General features: G+C 39.1%; 1 protein-coding gene across 7 annotated transcripts in view; it reads left to right on the top strand.

Annotated features, from left to right (window-relative positions):
• ACACA (acetyl-CoA carboxylase alpha) overlaps window positions 1–19317 on the top strand; it is a 249999-nt gene that overhangs the window by 41814 nt on the left and 188868 nt on the right. For 6 of the 7 annotated variants that reach the window (XM_080677837.1, XM_080677835.1, XM_080677836.1 and 3 more), the window contains 2 exons: window positions 5558–5604; window positions 8856–9108. In XM_080677837.1, the coding sequence (XP_080533963.1) occupies window positions 5558–5604; window positions 8856–9108 (300 nt within the window). The remainder of the gene's footprint in view (window positions 1–5557; window positions 5605–8855; window positions 9109–19317) is intronic. The other variant, XM_080677839.1, reaches the window with a different exon arrangement.

Below are 19317 nucleotides of genomic sequence, written 5' to 3'. Positions count from 1 at the left end.
CACCCGCACGCGGCCGGCTCCATCCCGCCGGACCCCCAGTGCTAGGCAGCCCAACCCTCCCCGCAGCTCCGGGGCCTCGAGTTCCCCTCTCTGGAGTCAAGGAGGGGCCTGGGGCCTCGGGGTGGGAGCTGAGACCCGGAACTGGGAGGCGTACAGCCCAGGGCCTCTAGGAAGGGGCTGGGATGTGGGCCTGGGGCTCCCTATACCTCACTCCCGTGCTAGGTCCGACGAGGTCAGAGTCCTTCCTCTGACGACTCTCTCCGAGGCGGCCCCGCGCTAGGGAGAGGGTAAAGACCCACGTGGGAGGGGGATGTTGAGGGTTGGGTCCAATTGCATTGAAAGTCTTCTAACTCTTGAGAGTGAGGTGTAGGGTGCAGAGACCCTGGCTCTGTGGCTCTCTCTGTGTCTTTGTACGGTGGTGCGAGCCAGGGCCAGGCGAGTTGTTCCTTGCCAGATCTTGCTCCCAGGGTTTATGTTTTGTGTGAGGGACTAGAAAATGTACTTTCCTGTTACTCTCGCCTTCCCATCTGCTATATTATTGGAGATAGGACGTCGGAAGGTGATGTGAGGCTAATTTCAGAGGAAAATGTGCGTCAAGGTCCTGTTCGGGTCAGTGCCAACATTATTTTTGGATTTGGACACAGAAAGTGGACACTCCTGGACACTTAGAATCAGCTCTAAATACCAGGGACACCATGCAGGTCTTGTAGATTTTATAGAAGCATATGAGAATATAGCTGCTCCAATAGAGGGAATACTTTAATTTCACATATTTTTGTTTTGGGGTTTAAGTCTAAAATCAAAAGATCCTAGGACTTCCTGATTGATTCCATTTCTACTTAAGCAGTTTTCAGTAATTTCCCAATGTGTGGAATAAACCTCATAACCTAGTCCTCAGTCTCAGAGGTTGATCCCTTTAATCTCGATTTCTTTTCATTCATTTTTCCCCCCAACCCCATGATAACAGATTGAGAAACATGCTTACTTTGGTTACATGATTTCTTCTTTCTGGGTGGTAGGAATTATCTGATTTGTCTCTTCTTGGTGGGAATGCTTTGGATGTTTGTGATTGAGAAGTATTTTTTTGCTGCCTGTTTGGCAAGCACTTTTAAGGTAAGTGTTGTGGTCTAATATAGTAATATAGGGCAGAACAGCAGCTGCATTGTCCAGGTAAGTGCCTGCTTGTTACAAAGTAGCAAGTCTCTTCCCACTTTTCTTGACTTAATTTTCTCATTTCTAATGATAGGAGGACTGTTGTGAATCCAAGAATAGTTAACCGGTATTGTAAAGTGAGCATATGAAAGATGTCAAAGACAAAGCACTTATTTACAAAGCCGCTTGGGTTTACTTGTGTTGCAGAAGTTTTGTTTTGAATTTACCAGTGCAGAACTGAAATATAGCAAGCATAAGTTGAATTGTTTTTAAAACCGGAGGAAGGATTGGGAAATGATGGTATTTAGTTTAGTGAATTTACAGTTCAGATGATGACTAGGTTATGTCAAAGAACTGGCATTGTGAAAGAGCCAGCCTCAGAACTCTCTCTGATACTTACCTCTCTAAAGTGCTGTGAACAGGTTCAGGTGTAGAACATTATGTAAAATTCTACTACCTTTTCAGTTAGTGATTAGGAAAACATTTTGGCCATCACACAGACTGGTTTAACAGGTCTGGGGCTAATGTTTTTCTTTCTTTGAAATAATTTTTAAAAATATGTAATATACTAATAGTCGTGGTTGAAGAAAGAAGTAAATTAAAATGAAAATTGATGGAATAATACATTGGAATTTAGAATTTATAATTGGAGGAGTCTTTTTACAATTCAGAAAAAAGGTTATCTAATATGCTCTTAAAGATTAATAACTGTAGAAGCTATGCATCAAGCATTTTTCCAAACCCTTAAAACAACAAGATTATGAAGAAGTGAATGAACACTAAAGACTCATTGGTTGAAAAAGTTTCTTTAACTATGAGGTGACTAACATATTTAAAGGAAGTATTCACCGATCTTCTACTCTAACAGATTATTGCTTAACTAGTTTTTTGTTTGTTTCAATAAGTGTACAATTTAGTGACTATTCACTACTTTACTTGCATCTCATGGCTTATGTGAAGATGCTATTAGTTAGGAAACTGACAAATAGTGTTTATAAGGATGTTGCACTTAACACAAGGAATATGAATCTGATTGATACAGTATAGGTTCCTATGAGTTCAACCAGTCAATCTTAGTATGTGTGCTCTAATGATACAGTTGTCTTACCAATTTTTTATTTATTCAAGTTATCATAAAGCCATCTAGTCTTGGAATGTTTAAGCAAGTGAAAAGTGGCTTCAACAACAGCAGTGTTAAGTGCCTTACCCAAAGGTTTGGTGGCCCCAACTGGTTTGGCCTTCCAGTGATGTTATTTGGGACTTAGGTTCATTTCATTGTTTCCAAATGCCATATTCACCCTCCTTTATATAAGGAACCACAGTAATGTTTACCATCACATGACAATAGGAATTGAAATTGTTTGGCAGTACTAGTGATCATCCCAGAAAGTAAGCTTGTATAAATGATTTTCATTTTCAAAATAACACAAATGAGTTTATGGAGTTAAGTTTGAAAAGCAGACTCAGTTTTGGAGAATCTTTTTCTGGATATGTAAGGTTTCATTTATGTGTATTTGGCTATCTCCAATGATAGAAATAGAGAGTATGCTCATTAATGAAGTTCCTAAAAATTACTGTTTTTGTAGAAAGCTTTTAAATCTGTCCTTAGTCATAGAAGTTGGCACACATGTATATGTATGTATTTACACACATGCCAAATTGGGGGGATAGTAGGTTGATAGGAGCTTGATTAGTTTTCAAGTTTAATAAGAGTAATATCAGTAGATTAGCACCAGGAGGATAGATAGCTGGTTTGTGTTTTGGATATCAACATTTAGTGGTATTCCTGGCCCTGACAAGGCAAGCTACTTAATTTCCCTTTGATTCCAACTTATAAATCCAAGAATTTAGTAGAACTTTTAGTATTGGAGTGTACCTTAGGAATTTTATAGTCCAATTTTCCAGTTAATATGAGAATATCTTATCTGATAGTCCTATTGAAAATTCCAGCTATAGGCAGTCCATCATCTGGGGCAACTAATTTTTGAGAGTTTGTCATTATTTTCAACTCAAAACTGTCTCTTTAAAATGACACAAGATGTTTTAACTCCAAGAGGATTAGGAATTGCTGCTTTAACCTGTAAATGTCTCCTCTACATCTCTGCCAGGTAACATAAAGTACAATCCAGAGAACTGGGGGGCAACAACAAAAAAAAGCAATGTGTTTTCAAAGAAGAAATTTTTATCTTGAGACTGTTTAGAAGGTAGTGACACATCTGAATCATGGCTCCAGCTTTTTCTAAATACTGTTGTTCTATGAAGTAAGATTATAAAGGGAAATTGATTCATAATCCCAAAGCTTTTTGAATTCACAAAATGGCTTTTTACCTGGAAGCATCTAAATGTTTCTAGGTAATAATATTTGAAATAAACCCGTTTTTCATGTCTCCTAGTTTTGTAACTCAAATGTTAACTGGAATTCCTATGAAACGGCCTGCAGAAGCCTAGTGTTTACACAACATTGTAAGGTGCTATTGGTGGTAGATCTAAAAGGATTGGAAGAGATAACTTTTCCAGCTTCATTGAGGAGATAACAGAGTCAATTACATATATTAAATAAGGGAATGACATGCTCATTGTCTACTTAAATGCTCAGAGATAGGAGATAAAGGATCGGAGTGGCATGGAATTGAGTAAAACTTTTTTTATATATAAACATTTTTATTGATTTCAGAGAGGAAAAAAGAGGGAGAGATAGAAACATCAATGATGAGGGAGAATCATCAATCAGCTGCATCCTGCACAACCCCTGCTGGGGATAGAGTCCAAAACTTGGGCATGTGTCCTGACCTGGAATCGAACCATGATCTACTGGTTCATGGGTCGAGGCTCAACCACTGAGCTTTACTGGCTGGGTTGGGTAGAACTTTCTGTTAACGTATTTAAAATCTTCAGTTGCTAATACATAAGTGAGATATGCACATAGTTCAAAAGTTTAAACATATAAGAGAGAGAAAACAAATGTAATAAAAGCATATATAGTGACATTCTCCATGCTAATTTTGTCTTGCAGCCATCCAGTACCCTTCACCAGAGACAAGCAGTGTTATTAATATCATTATAATTTCTTAATAGTAATGATCAGATATATTTATTTAAATGTATTTATTTTTAAATAGAGGTTTTATTCATATTCAGACAAATGCTCCCCACTCTGCTAATTTTTTAAATACAATTTATGCATACTTTACATACTGTTCTTCACCTTTGGTTTCTTCACTTAATGTAACTATTTTCAACTGGTGTGTTGCAAACATTTTTAAAACATGTAATACCTAACTGTTTAGTCAGGGGCACTGACCTCTTTTCCCTTAGATTATCAAGTTAAAAAATGACAACGGCCAACACAATGGCCATCCAATGTGAATGAATCAAAATTATACGTAGCTCAAACTACATAATTGGGTAAATCTTAATTCCCCAATTAACATACCTACACTGCCCCAATCTTGCTGTCATTCAGGGTCTTCTCTTAGAAGCTCTGGATTTCCCTATCTGTATAATAGGTTCTTTCCTTATGTTTTTTTCACCCCAAACCAGTGGAACTATGTCAGTCAACTGTGAAACTTAATATTCAGATCTCTGGGTCTCCAGCAGCAATTCTGATGCTCAGTTGATCTGGGGTGGAGTTTAGACATACTATATGTTTTTTAAAAGCTCGACAGGTGATTGTTATAAATAGTCAAATTTGAGAATTTCTACCTTGGGTACAGTTAAATGTTGGGCCTAGAAGGAAACCCTGGATTTGGGAAGTAACTAGAGATTCTTTGGTCTCTTAGAGTTTAGGGACTTAATGTAATAGGAGATCTGTTCTCTCCCTTTCTTTGTGGGTGGGTATAGCCATTTTATTGATTTTAGAAAGAGGGGGAGAGCAACATCAATTGGTTGCCTCCGATACACACCTTAACCATGGATTGAACTAGCAATCTAGGTATGCTAGTATGTCCTGACTGGAAATTGAACCGGCATGGGACAACGCTCCTACCAAGAGAGCCACACTGACCAAGGCGCATATAGCCATTTGGAAACATAATCATTGCCTGACTGGGTTGTATCGAATCTAGTGGTTTTCTTCTTTTTTGATGAAATACTGGAAATCATAGGGTTGAAATGTGTTCATCTAAGTGTACATGGAAGAGGCATATTGTGAAATTACAATATTGGATTATTGTTTAATACTTTCATGAATAAAAAGTCTTTGAGCATATAATGTTTTTGATTCACAGATTTGAACAAATATAGTAAACAACTAAACTTTATGCTTCAAGTTCAATAATAGATTTGACCAGAAAATCATACTTGGAGTATTATTACTTTATATTATGCTGAGCAAAACAGTTATTGATAAATTTTGAATTTCTTTTAAAAAGTACTTCAAATGTATCTCCCTTTCTTTTTTTTTTAGTTCTTTTTGGAAGTGGATATCTGCTCAGACAGTAAGAATTATAAGAGGTCAGTTACAAATAATGCTCCTTGTTTTCAGTGTTATAAAAATTTTATGTTCATGTGCTAAAATATTAACCTGTAGGCTTTTATGTTAAAAGTTGCCTCCCACAAAAGATAAATGCAGTTTTAGGGGGGATAACTTGAGTGAACAAGTCTGACAGTGATAGTATGCCACCACCTTTTCTCTTTCATTCAGGGCTAGAATCAATGGAAGTGGGACGAGCTGTAGAGTATCTTCTAGAGTGTCTGGACAGCTACTCAGTGATTTTCCATACATGACCTCTCTTCTTCTGATGGTTTGTAGGCTTGTGCCTGGGCATACCATTCAGTAGAGTTGCTGGTTGGTGGAAAGGTCTTTAGCTGTTGACACTGGGCTGCTTCCAATCTTTGCAACCCTTTAGGGAAGGCTGCCTTCATATTCTTAGCTAGGAAAGAAAAAATTGAAGTTGACTTTTTAGAGACTTTCATTTATTAATCAATCCCTTTTCTTCCATGGAATCAGAGAAATGCTTCTTATTAATTTTATTTTTTAGTCTAGTCACCTAATTTTGGGCAGGCTATAACGTAGAATCTGTCCCTGAATGCCTTACTTATTTCTTTTGTGAAGAAGGCAGCCGTTATTTTCTGTTAGCTGAAATGGAGGTTTTTTAAAAAAATCTATTGTTTTTAAACTTGATTACGAACTGGTCTAAAATGTGAAAGAAGTAGACTTTTTGCTGCTGTACTTTCTGATGTTTGGAGTGGTCATCTGTTAGAACTTCTTTCTCCCTTTCTCTTTCTCTCTCCCTAACCCCCTTTTTAAATGATTTGGTTTTCTTTTAATATTCTGGAAGTGAACCCTTTATAAAATTTGGAGACATTAAACAAAAATTTTTTATGGAAACTTAATATTCCAAGGGAGAAATGTATAGAAAATTTAGATGTCAAGTTTGCATGATATTTTTATATTTGATTCTAGTTTTAAACATAAAAGTTAGCTTAAGCCGAAACCGGTTTGGCTCAGTGGATAGAGCGTCGGCCTGCGGACTGAAGGGTCCCGGGTTCGATTCCGGTCAAGGGCATGTACCTTGGTTGCAGGCACATCCCCAGTGGGAGGTGTGCAGGAGGCAGCTGATCGATGTTTCTCTCTCATCGATGTTTCTAGCTCTTTATCCCTCTCCCTTCCTCTCTGTAAAATATCAATAAAATATAAAAAAAAAAAAAGTTAGCTTAAGTAATCTCCAACTCACTTTTAAGAAATGTCTGTAGGTATTTTTTAGCATTCCTAGCAATTTATTATTACTGCTTTATTCTTCTAGCACAGTGGTTCTCAAACTTTAGGACTTGGTAAAATATTGATTATTGGGCCCCAACCTATAGGTTCTGACACAGTTAGTTTGTCTGTGGTAGGGCCCAAGAATTTGTACTCTTTTTAAAAATATATATTTTATTGATTTTTTTACAGAGAGGAAGGGAGAGGGATGGATAGAGAGTTAGAAACATCAATGAGAGAGAAACATTGATCAGCTGCCTTCTGCACACCCCCTACTGGGGATGTGCCCGCAACCAAGGTACATGCCCTTGACCGGAATCGAACCTGGGATCCTTCAGTCCGCAGCCCGATGCTCCATCCACCAAGCCAAACCGGTTAGGGCAAGAATTTGTACTCTTAATGGATTCCCAGGTAATACTGCTCCTGGTCTAGAAACCACACTTGAGAACCACTATTCTAGCATTACAAATATGTTTTATCTTTATAAATGAACAAGCTCTGATTCACAGATTGCACAAAAAATAATGGTGCATGTGTAATTTTAACATGTTTAGTGGTGATTCCTGAGCATTTTAAAATCTTGATGTTTTGTCTAATGTCAAAGAACACTGTTCTTTTATGCCTCAAAGTGATTTATAGCATATGAAATTTATTAATAAATTTCTTATTACCTGTTGACATATCAACTCTTAGAGCACCTCAAAATCAGGATTGGGAATCATTATTCTCTGAATTAAAATTGTAGGTTAGGCCACAAGCTGTTTAATACTAAGTTGATGTGTAGTTTTAAAGTGTTTTTAATAGGGATTTTGGAATGACAATAAATACCATTTTATTTAGTTCAGTCTTTATTGTAGTGGACTTAGAACTATGTTTTGGTCTTTGTTAATTAGTTTTCTAGGATTGGCAATATCTAATCCTAACTAATAAGGCCCTGTATCTGGAAAACGTATACTTAATTGAGATGACACCTCCATTATTTTAATTGTAGATTTAAATTTGATAGTAGATTCACTTTCTCCCTATCACTGTCAGCACATTAGAGCCAAAAGCAGACATTTTTGGGGTGTATTTTTGACAGATGTAATTTAAGAAAACTCTCATGGGGACAAGTAAAGATTTTTTTTTTAAGTAAAAAAAAATACCCATCTGGAGTTTGCTTTAAAGTAAACTATATATTTATGTGTGTCCATGTATGTACACATATATATACATGTAGAATATCTATTCACTATGTAGTATGTGTTTATTTATATATAAACAGTTTATGTATATATTTATACATAAATGCACTTATATAAAATTTATAGCCTCTTATAGTGTAGTGTTTGGAACCAGGTGGTAGTTATGTAGTTTACTGTAAACACCAAGGGTTTTTTGTTGTTGTTTAAATTTTTTTTTATTTTTTATTTTACAGAGAGAGGAAGGTGGGGGGGAGAGAGAAACTTCCATCGGCTGCCCCTGGCATGTGCCCTACTGGAGATCGAGCCTGCAACCCTGGCATGTGCCCTGACTGGGAATCGAACTGTCGACCTCTCGGTGCATGAGGCAATGCTCAACCAATTGAGCCACACCGGCCAGGGCTAAACACCAAATTTTCAATGAATACCACTCTTCCAAAACCCTTACCACATTCTCCCCCATACTAATAACTGCAATTACAATATACAAACAAGGAGCTTTCACCTATTGGAAAGATTTCTGATTATCTCTTGGACATCATCAAATTGATAAAGAGATTGGGATTGGCTTATATATTTTTTGAAAATAATTTCTTGTGGAAACGGAAATTGGTTTTAATTTTTTAGGCAGAGTTACCATGATGTAGATTTTCTTCCCTTGTAGAAAACAAAAGCCCTGAAATAGAATAGCTAAGGAAACAAATTCTCAAACTCTGCCTTGCTTCCAAGTGCAAGCTGTGGTGTACTAGGTATAACCTGTAGCTATCTTTAGGTATACTTTATTATCTATAACCTGCTTTCTTCACTCTTCATTTTCTCCATAGCTCTGAGAGCTCATTTTGAAGAAATAATGGATGAGCCATCCCCCTTGGCCAAACCTCTGGAGCTGAACCAGCACTCCCGATTCATAATTGGTTCTGTGTCTGAAGATAACTCGGAGGATGAGATCAGCAGTCTGGTGAAGCTGGATCTACTGGAGGAGAAGGAGGGCTCTCTGTCACCCACTTCTGTCAGCTCGGATACGCTCTCGGATATGGGGATCTCTAGCCTACAGGATGGCTTGGCCTTACATGTAAGGTAAGAGAGAAGTTTAATGTTTTACCCATTTAATCTGTCCTGCTTTCACTGAGTTTGTTCTGAAAAGAGTAAGAATAATTTTATCCAAGATTGCTTCTTCTTTTCCTATGTCACTGGTCTTAAAGCTTTGATGAGTAAGTGGAAAATGATGTACTTTGTCTGGAGTATAGTTTTTGAAAGTATCTTTTCCTAAACATTCCTCTCAACTTTTTCTGATTCTTTGTACATACTAGGTCTTTTACTGAGACCTAGAGAATGAGAGTTATGTTGAGGAATTTCAGTCTCTGTATCACTTTGACTACAATTGTTGTAACTATCTTGGTGATTGACAGGACTTTTGCAAGGGTGGGCAAATTTGTAGTATTATCTCTTTGAACTACTTCATTATATCAGGAAGTTATATTCTATTTCTGACTGGGCCAGTACTCAATAAAGAGCTGTAGTAGGAACAAGGGATTGTTATAGAGCTCTTCTTTTGTTCTAGAAATGGAATTCCCTATATGTAATTGAGAATATCAGTAAATAGTAACTCTGGATTATTCTTATTTGTTGATGTTTGATTATACAACTAGTGTGTGATATACTAACCTTTGGTCATTTGCTTTGCATTTCTTGGATTAAAAGTTATGGATTAGTGGTTCTTGGTTTTCACTGTACATCAGAATCATTTGGGGAGCCTTAAGAAATGAACCCCATCACCGCCGATTCTGATTCATTTGATAATGGCTTGGCTTGGAGCTGGGGCAATTTCTTTTAAAGCTCTTCAGATAATTCTAATATACAGCCCGGGTTTATATTATAGGTCTAGCCTAGATAAACATAAGTTAGGGTGGGTATTGCTGTTGTTATTATCTTGATGCTTCTATCATTAATGGATTATAAAGTAATTCAACTCCTTTTTTATATACTCAAGATATACACTTTGTACTTCACAGATTCCTAGAACTGTAATGAACCAGAGATAACTTAGTCTAATTCCTTTACTTAAATAGATGAGAAAACTGAGGCCTAAAGAGGGGAAATACCTTGCTTAAGGGGTCAGGTCTGTTTTTATGTAAACATCTTTAGTATGTTTTTATTGCTTTTTAGAGAGAGAGGAAGGGAGAGGGATAGAGAGATAGAAACATCAATGATGAGAGATTGGCCTCCTGCATGCTCCCTACTGGGGATCAAGCCTGCAACCCGGACATGTGCCCTGACCCGGAAGAGATCTAGTGACCTCCCGGTTCATGGGTCGATGCTCAACCACTGAACCACATCACCAGTTGGGCTAATACTGGTGATTGTGTCTTCCCCCTCAAGATCATCTGTAAATGTGTTGGGGTTGTGCCTTGTGGGACTACTTGCTTTTAGAGGACAGAGGACCAATGATTTGAAACCTTCTACAATGGATAATCACACACCACCAAAAATTGTTGTCAAAATGTCACAGTGTCCTGTTGAGAAAGATTGGGTTAAATTTAAATCCTAGCCCTGGCTGGCGTTTCTCAGTGTTTAGAGCATTTTTCCATTCACCGAAGGGTCTCGGGTTCGATTCCTAGTCAAGAGCATGTACCTGGGTTGCAGGTTCAATCCCTGGCCCCAGTTGGGGCTGTGTGAGAGGCAACAAATCGATGTGTCTCTCTCACATCGATGTATTTTTCCCTCTCTCTCCCCTCTGTACCTGCCTTCTACTCTCTAAAAATCATTGGAGCCTCAGCTGGTTTGGCTCAGTGGATAGAGCATTGGCCTGTGGACTGAAGGGTCCCTGGTTCAATTCTGGTCAGGGGCACATACCTGGGTTGCAGGCTCAGTCCCCATTGGGGCACGTGCAGGAGGCAGCTGATCAGTGGTTCTCTCTCATCATTGATGTTTCTATCTCTCTCTCCCTCTCCCTTCTCTAAAATCAATAAAAATATATTTTAAAAAATCAGTGGAAAAAATATCCTTGGGTGAGGAGTAACAAACCAAAAATTTAAATTCTTAAAGCTATACAGCACCTTAAGAATTTTGTCTAATATGAGACCATGTGAAACAGAATATCCTTTGTTGGATTTGGAAATTATGAGTTTGGCAATGGTAAGATAGATACCATTATAGGAAATTCAGCTGATGATATTATAAGGCAATTTATAGTTGCCAAGTCATTTCCAAAGTTGGTGGCTCTTATTGCAAAGACTGTGTGATCAATGGTATGTGTGCCTGAGAATTTGTTTTCATACCCTACTATTGCAAAACTCATTCCCATAGCTTGTGGAGGAGCTATGGATTGAAGTGTGATCAGCATCCTGTGTAGGAGATAGTGCCACTTCCCACTCACTTCTCAGCTAGCTAATGTTCCAGTATAAAATAAAGTTATTTCTTAAATCACTTGTGAATATGGTGTGCTTGGGGTAATTTAAATTGAGTCAAATTTATTTGATGTTAGCAAGAACTCTGTTCTGACATCTGCCACCAATTAGCTATGCCACCATACCAATTCATAGTATCTCTTTGGACTCATTTTCCTCATTTATGAAAATGAGGATATTGGTTCAGGTACTCCTTTTCATTCTTTGAACCCAAAGTTAACTAGAGACTGGTTCAGCTTCCTGAGTGAATAGCCTAATCCTTCACAGGTGATATTGATGAAAGGGACAGGTACAGTCCTAAGAGATGGTAACCGGAGGTAACCTAAAACCAAGTGAAGTGATTGCCATTGTATAGGATTAGAGTGGGCCTCTCAAGTTTAGGGTTTGGTTTTAGGTGAGAAATGAGAAGTCTGTGAGAATGATGGATAGGCAGGAATATCTTTCTCATCTTTTCCAGAGATGGTGATAACTTGCATCTCATATTTTCTAGAGTACCCATGAAAGACTGGATGAATCACTTTCTAAGCTTTATGACCCAAACATTAGAAAACTAGAGGCCCGGTGCATGGATTTGTGCACATTGAAAGGAAATTAATTAGAAGAAATATTTTAATATCACTGTTTTCTCTTTCTCTATAATGGAAGTGTCAACCAAATTCACGATCGACAATGACAGATCGAAACACATGAGTGCAATTGGTGCCAGTGAGAGCTTTATATGTATCACGCATGCACAAGTCAACTTAGCCTTTTATATATATAGAATAAACTTGCTTAATTAGACCTGCTTTTTGATTTAGCTAAACTTTTTCCAGCCCAGTGAAGCACCCCAACTTCTTTTTCAGGTAATAGTCAGCAACACAGCAGTAAATATCAACACAAAGCAGATTATTATTGTAGATCACGCAGGGAGAACACAGGGTAAAATATTTAACTGCAGCAGTGTTTGACTATATTCTGTGCAGTGAGGAAACGTGAAGTCATTTTCAAGTTCCACCATTTCTTATTTTTAGTCGGGTCAAGTTTTTAAACTTTCTAAATCTCAGTTTTCTGGCTAATGAAAAGAAAATAGGATTCTGACTTCTGTGAGGATCAAATGAGATGAGGCACATGAAAATGCTTCACAAACATTTGGTTAAAGTGTAAAATGTTTGCACCTGGCTATAAAGCAAGTCGTGTTCCTGGGCTGAAGAAACTGCAAAGAGGCTAGTCGCTAGGAAGAGGAAGCTAGGCATTGCTACATGATGTCATTACCTGGTACTCACAGCAACTTTTCTGCGCTGGGCTGGGCTGGGCTGTGGGCCGCATTTTGCTCCAAGAGGTCTTGGCAGCAATGGCTGCGATTTGGTGGGGTGTCACTATGGGGTGGTGGCAGGGCCCGTGTCCCACTTGGGGGAAGCCAAGTGTTGGTTTGTTGGCGCCAGGTCCGTGGTGCTGGCCAGTGCGCGTCATGGCAGCTCCTGCATTTAGCATCTGCCCCCTAGTGGTCAGTGCATGTCATAGCTACCAGCTGGAGAGACACTTAGCCTTTTATATATATAGATAATACCCAAGAAAGTTATAGGTTGGTGGGAATATACAATGTATACAAAGTTATAGGTTGGTGGGAATATACATTGTATATTCCTCATTGTAGACAACTGCTTTTTTATTTGTAGATAAGATCAGCTAGGTTGATATATTTCTGAACCTCATTATTGATGTTTAATTCAACATTTGAGAAGAAAGACCATTTAAGACTGAGTGTAGGCATCTTAATTTTGATAACTAATGTATGATTTGGTGGCATATAATAGAGCCATCTAGTTGTATGGATATTGACAGTTGCTCCTTGTGGGATACCACTCGAGGTCAGATTGTTCTGTATGCTTACAATGCAGTCTAAATCTACATCAGCCTACGCTATCTACCAAACAAAGATTGTAATCAGTTTTGTCAACAAGTATGTTGAATTCCTGGTTGAGGTCCAGTTGGAATCACATTAGTCCCACAGTTGGATCTTTTACCTCTAGGGTATGTGAGTTCTTTAAAACTTTTTTTATCTTATAATTCATGTTATGGTATTTGTAACTCCATCTCAGTTTTCTCTTAAACTTCTTAAAATATATACTCAAAATATCAAGTGGCCAACATTTTATGCTTAGCAAGCATCTTAGGTTAATGACTTAATTGGAAAACAATCTGTAATTGCTGTTATTTGTATGTATATAAATCCAGAATACAATTTCTGTCTCTGGGTTTAAGACAAGTGGTTGCTACTTTGGAAGGAGAGAGTTATTAAGTTCATTCAGAAAAGGCTCCTTGAAGGTGAGGTATAGTCCTTTCTCCTTTCTGGTCTAGAAAGAAAAGTACTTTGCTTTTCTATCTTTCCTAAAATTCATGGTCAATAAAAAAATCATATAGAATTGTATTATAGACCTTCATCATAGGAAATAATGTGAGGTTAGATTCTGAGAGAATCTAGGAGTAGCTTTCAGCGCTTGCTGCCATTGGGTCAAGAGGGAAGTTAAGGGGACAAGAGTAGTGACACGATTTGATCAAAAGCTATAAAGGACAGAGCTTTGTAGTTTTAACTGTATATGTTTGTGTTTGACCTAGAAAGATATAAGGATTTTCTTCTCTTTTTAGTCTCTCACTTTAAACTCATGAGTTTGAAGCAATTTCATTTAAATCTAGTGATGGAGGTAAAATTAAATAAGAGCGGCAAAAGCTTTTGGAAAAGTAAAATGTGCCATACTGGTGTAATATAATATTCATTATGGAGGAGTCCTTTTTGTGAGGTAAAAATTGTTAACTGTAAACACCTCTTTAAGTCTTTTGCAAATTAGAGATTAAAACTTGGAAATTTAGATTTGAAAAACTTTTGATTACAGCAAACATATTGTTAGTCTTATAATTCAGATGTCAGTGTAAGAAATGTCCAAACATTTTTATGAGAGAATTTTTATGAGTTTATTTGAGCTAAAACTGACAACAATTGCCAGGAAGCAAGATCTGAAATGGTCTAATGAATAACAGTTGCACAATTTAAAAAAATGCATTTGAAATTAAGGAGGGAAGTAAGGAAGACTACATGAGAAGGATGGGAGGAAGCAGTATGTGTGTGTGTGTGTGTATTGAATTAAAGGATCTTTAACAAGAATATGTATTTTCTTGAGGGTGATTAACTTTATTTCAAAGGTGTATGAACCTAGATGCACAGAAACAATAGACAGGGCTTAAGGCAAAAATAAACCTTTTATTAAAAAATGTTATATGCCTGGGGCATGACTACACACCATGACCTTGCCTAGTTAGGAATTTATGGTCAGATCACCCAGAGAGGTCACTTTCCGTAGAACCCCTTTTTCATCCACAAGAATAACCATTATTGAGAGGGCAGGAAATTTCATTTTCCCATCCTATCTTTTGGCTTATCACTTCCAAGCTTTAACATGGGAAATCTATATATATAATCTATATATATAAAAGGTTAATATGCAGTGTCCCCTCGGGAGTTCAATCGCTTGCTTTGACGTGCACTGACCACCAGGGGGCGCCGTGGAACGAAGGAAGGCCCTGGCCGGCAGCCAGAAGGCCCCAGATCGGCCCTGATCACTGACCAGGCCTAGGGACCCTACCCATTTACGAATTTCGTGCACTGGGCCTCTAGTTAATAAAACTGACTCTAGATTAGAGATTATATTTTGGCTTTGCTTGTTGGTTGGCCTGTAAGAGTGTTCTTATGTTTTGACTTTCTTAGCATTTCTCGTTTAGCCTCCCTGATCTTTTGCTCCCCAAATATTTTACTCTCAATGCTCCTTCCTTGATATTCTGAGGTTCCCAGTTGTCATAGTGCCTCAGAAGTGAGTAGACAGAGAAGGTCATTATGAGATCTGCGACTTAGTACTCTTGCTGAGAGCAATAGTTTCTTCTACCTCCTACCCACTCCTTTCCATTCATAAAACAAGAGCTGTCTGTGTATGTACAGTCTGCAGAGTTGATTCTGTAATCCTACCTAATTTTCTAAATGAAATTATGAATGTTGTAAATAGGGCTCAGGACAGCTGCTTGACAGTGTTTATTTTATGTAATGCTGTGTTTCCTGCTCTATTTTTCTTCCTATTAACATAAATTTACAAGTGGTTTGCAACTTAAATTTTTAAAAATTGTTGGATATATAGAAAAGTTGGAGATCCAAAAAGTATAAAAAGGAAATAAAACAATCCAGAATACAATCATTCTGTGATAACTGCTGTTAATATTTGATGTTTCCTTTCAGTGTTTTTTACCCATTAAGGATAAATTTCATTAAAGAATACATATATAGATGATATTATAGTGAATATACATCTCTGTTTCCTGCTCTTTTTTTACATAATAATATTTCCCATGCCATTAAAGTCTTTTATAAACTTAATTTTTTAATTTAACTTTTCATTTTGAAATAATTTTACATTTAGAAGAATTGGCAAAGACAGCACAGAGTTCCCGTGTATCCTTCACTCAGCTTTTCCTATTTTGGCATTTTGCCTAATCACAGTTTATTTATCTAGAGTTGTCAGATTTAGCAAATAAAAATATAGGATTTCCAGTTAATTTTGAATTTTAGATAAACAATGATTTTTTAGTATAAAAAATTAAATACTGCAAATACTGCATGAGACATATTTATGAAAAAGAGGATTGGTTGTTTGTCTGAAAATCAAATTTAAATGGGCATCCTAGCCTGGCTGGGGCTTAGTGGTTGAGGGTCAACTTATGAACCAGGAGGTGAAGGTTCATTTTCCGGTCAGGGCGGGTTCCTGGGTTGTGAGCTCTATCCCCAGTAGAAGGTGTGTGGGAGGCAGCCGATCAATGATTCTCTCTCATCATTGCTGTTTCTATCTCTCTCTCCCTCTCCCTTCCTCTCTCTAAAATCAATAAAAATATATTTAAAAATAAAGTCTTACAGATTATTTAAAATTTACTTTTAGAATGGGCATCCTATAATTTCTCTGGTAACCCTGTATTTATTAAAGCTAAGTAATTAACATTGGCACAGTACTTTCATTTATTTTTTTATTTTTAATTTTTATTTATTTTTTAAAAAATATATTTTATTGATTTTTTACAGAGAGGAAGGGAGAGGGATAGAGAGTTAGAAATATCGACGGGAGAGAAACATTGATCAGCTGCCTCTTGCACACCTCCTACTGGGGATGTGCCCGCAACAAAGGTACATGCCCTTGACCGGAATCGAACCTGGGACTCTTCAGTCCGCAGGCTGACGCTCTATCCACTGAGCCAAACCGGTCAGGGCTCATTTATTTTTTAAATTGATTTTAGAGAAAGAAAGGGGGTGGGGGAGAGAGAGAGAGAGAGAAAGAAAGAAATCAATGGATTGCTTTCCATATGCGCCCTGACTGGGGATTGAACCTGTCACCTTTTGAGCCATACCAGCCAGGGCTGGTACAGTACTTTTAAGTAAACTACAGACTTTATTTTATTTTCAACTCTATCTCCAACCTTTCTAGTAGAGATACTCTATGTACTTCTAATTTCCGAGTTTTTCCAGAGTGCTAAAGTAGAGTTATGCTTGTTTCTAAGTGGTTTTCCCTACGATTGGCTCTTTGGTTTCTGAGGCAGTTAATTCTTGATCAGCCACTCTCTTTTTTCCAATAATTTTTTGACATCTCTAATCTGTTGGGTCTCTATTTCCATTCTCTCTGTTCTTATGCTTTTATGCCTCTTTTATTATTTTACTAGTGGCCTGGTGCACAGATTCATGCACATTGAAAGGAAATGAATTAGAAGAAATATTTTAATATTGCTGTTCGCCCATTCTCCATAATAAAAGTGTCATAGATGAAGTGTCAGAGTTGCTTTGTGACAATAGTTGGTCTTCAGACACTTTCTTTCAGCTTTAGAATGTCAACAAAAACAACCAAATTCACCATCGACAATGACAGATCGAAACACACGTGTGATTGGTGCCAGCGAGAGCTTTATATGTATTGTGCATGCCCGAGTCAACGTTTATTTTTGAATTGCCAGTGCGTGTCATATGTACTGGCTGGTTGGTCAGTCGGATGGTCGGATGGATGTATGGTTGGTCACTTAGCCTTTTATATATATACAAGAGGCCCGTTGCATGAAGATTCATGCAAGAATGGGACTTCCTTCCCCTGGCTGCTGGCACCACTTTTGCTCCGGCCCAGAGCCACCTTTCTGCCTTCCCACGCTGCCCAGAGGCCCGGAGCTGCTGGGGCGGTGCGGAATGGCTGCATCATCGCCATGACCCCATCCCACCCCGCCCCCGGCTGCTCGGCGCCTGAGTATGCAAATTAACCGTACATCTTTGTTGGGTTAATTTGCATACACACTCCTGATTGGCTGGTGGGCATCGTGAAGGTACAGTCAATTTGCATCTTTCTCTTTTATTAGTGTAGACTAGAGACCCGGTGCACAAAATTTGTGCACAGGGGCGGGGGTGTTCCTCAGCCCAGCCTGCACACTCTCCAATCTGGGACCCCTTGAGGGATGTCTGACTGCCCGGTTAGGCCTGATCCTAATGGGCAGTCGGACATCCCTCTCACAATCCAGGACTGCTGGCTCCCAACCACTCGCCTGCCTGCCTTCCTGATTGCCCCTAATCACTCCCCTGCCAGCCTGATTGATGCCTAACTGCTCCCCTGCCAGCCTGTGTGCCCCTAACTGCCCTCCCCTGCAGGCCTGGTCCCCCCCAACTGCTCTTCCCTGCAGGCCTGGGTCCCCCCAACTGCCCTCCCCTGCAGGCTTGATCGCCCCAACTTCCCTCCCTTGCAGGCCTGGTCCCTCCCAACTGCCCTCCCCTGCTGGCCTGATCGCCCACAACTGCCCTCCCTTGCAGACCTCATCCCTCCTAACTGCCCTCCCCTGCTGGCCATCTTGTGGTGGCCATCTTGTGTCCACATGGGGGCAGTCATCTTTGACCACATGGGGGCAGCCATCTTGTGTGTTGGAGTGATGGTCAATTTGCATATTATTCTTTTATTCAATAGGATTAGATAGGTTAGAGGCCTGGTGCATGGGTGGGGGCTGGCTGGTTTGCCCTGAAGGGTGTCCCGGATCAGGGTGGGGGTTCCCTTGGGGCATGGGGCCGCCTGGGCATGGGGCCTGTGGTGGTTTGCAGGCTGGCTACACCCCCCGGCGACCCAAGCGGAGGCCCTGGTATCTGGGATTTATTTATCTTCTATAATTGAAACTTTGTAGCCTTGAGCAGAGCCAAGCCTCCTGCTCACTCCGTGGCTGCAGCCATTTTTGTTGGGATTTATTTATCTTCTATAATTGAAACTTTGTAGCGGAGGCTAAGGCAGGCCATGTCTGCGGGAGCTTGGCTTACTCCATCGCCGTGGGCAACCCAAGCCTCCTGCTCTCCAGCTCCATGGCTGCCGCCATTTTTGTTGGGATTTATTTATCTTCTATAATTGAAACTTTGTAGCCCTAAGCGGAGGCCAAGGCAGGCCAGGGCAGGCGGAAAGCTTGGCTTCCTCCATTGCCGGGGAAACCCAAGCTTCCTGCTCTCTCCGTGGCCACAGCCATCTTGGTTGGGTTAATTTGCATACTTGCTCCTGATTGGCTGGTGGGCGTGGTTTGTGGCTGTAGCGGAGGCACGGTCAATTTGCGTATTACTGTTTCATTAGATAGGATAGATTGTCATTTTTTGTGTGATTTTGGTAGGGAACAGTAATAAATGCTCAACCTGCCACTTTCAACAGGTAATCCCATTTACGTCCTAGTTACTGCTGTTAGGCTTCTGCATTTATAACTTCACTGAAACTAAACTTAGAAAACTCACTAGTGAACTCCTAATGGCAGCATTTGGCTTTTTGCTCATTACTGAAACTACTGCCCATGTTTTATGATATACTCTTGCTAT

Source organism: Plecotus auritus (assembly GCF_963455305.1).
Source record: "Plecotus auritus genome assembly, chromosome: 7".
In the NCBI taxonomy this organism is placed as follows: Eukaryota; Metazoa; Chordata; class Mammalia; order Chiroptera; family Vespertilionidae; genus Plecotus; species Plecotus auritus.
The sequence above is the reverse complement of the archived record's forward strand: the minus strand, read 5'-3'. Positions and strand labels throughout refer to the sequence as shown.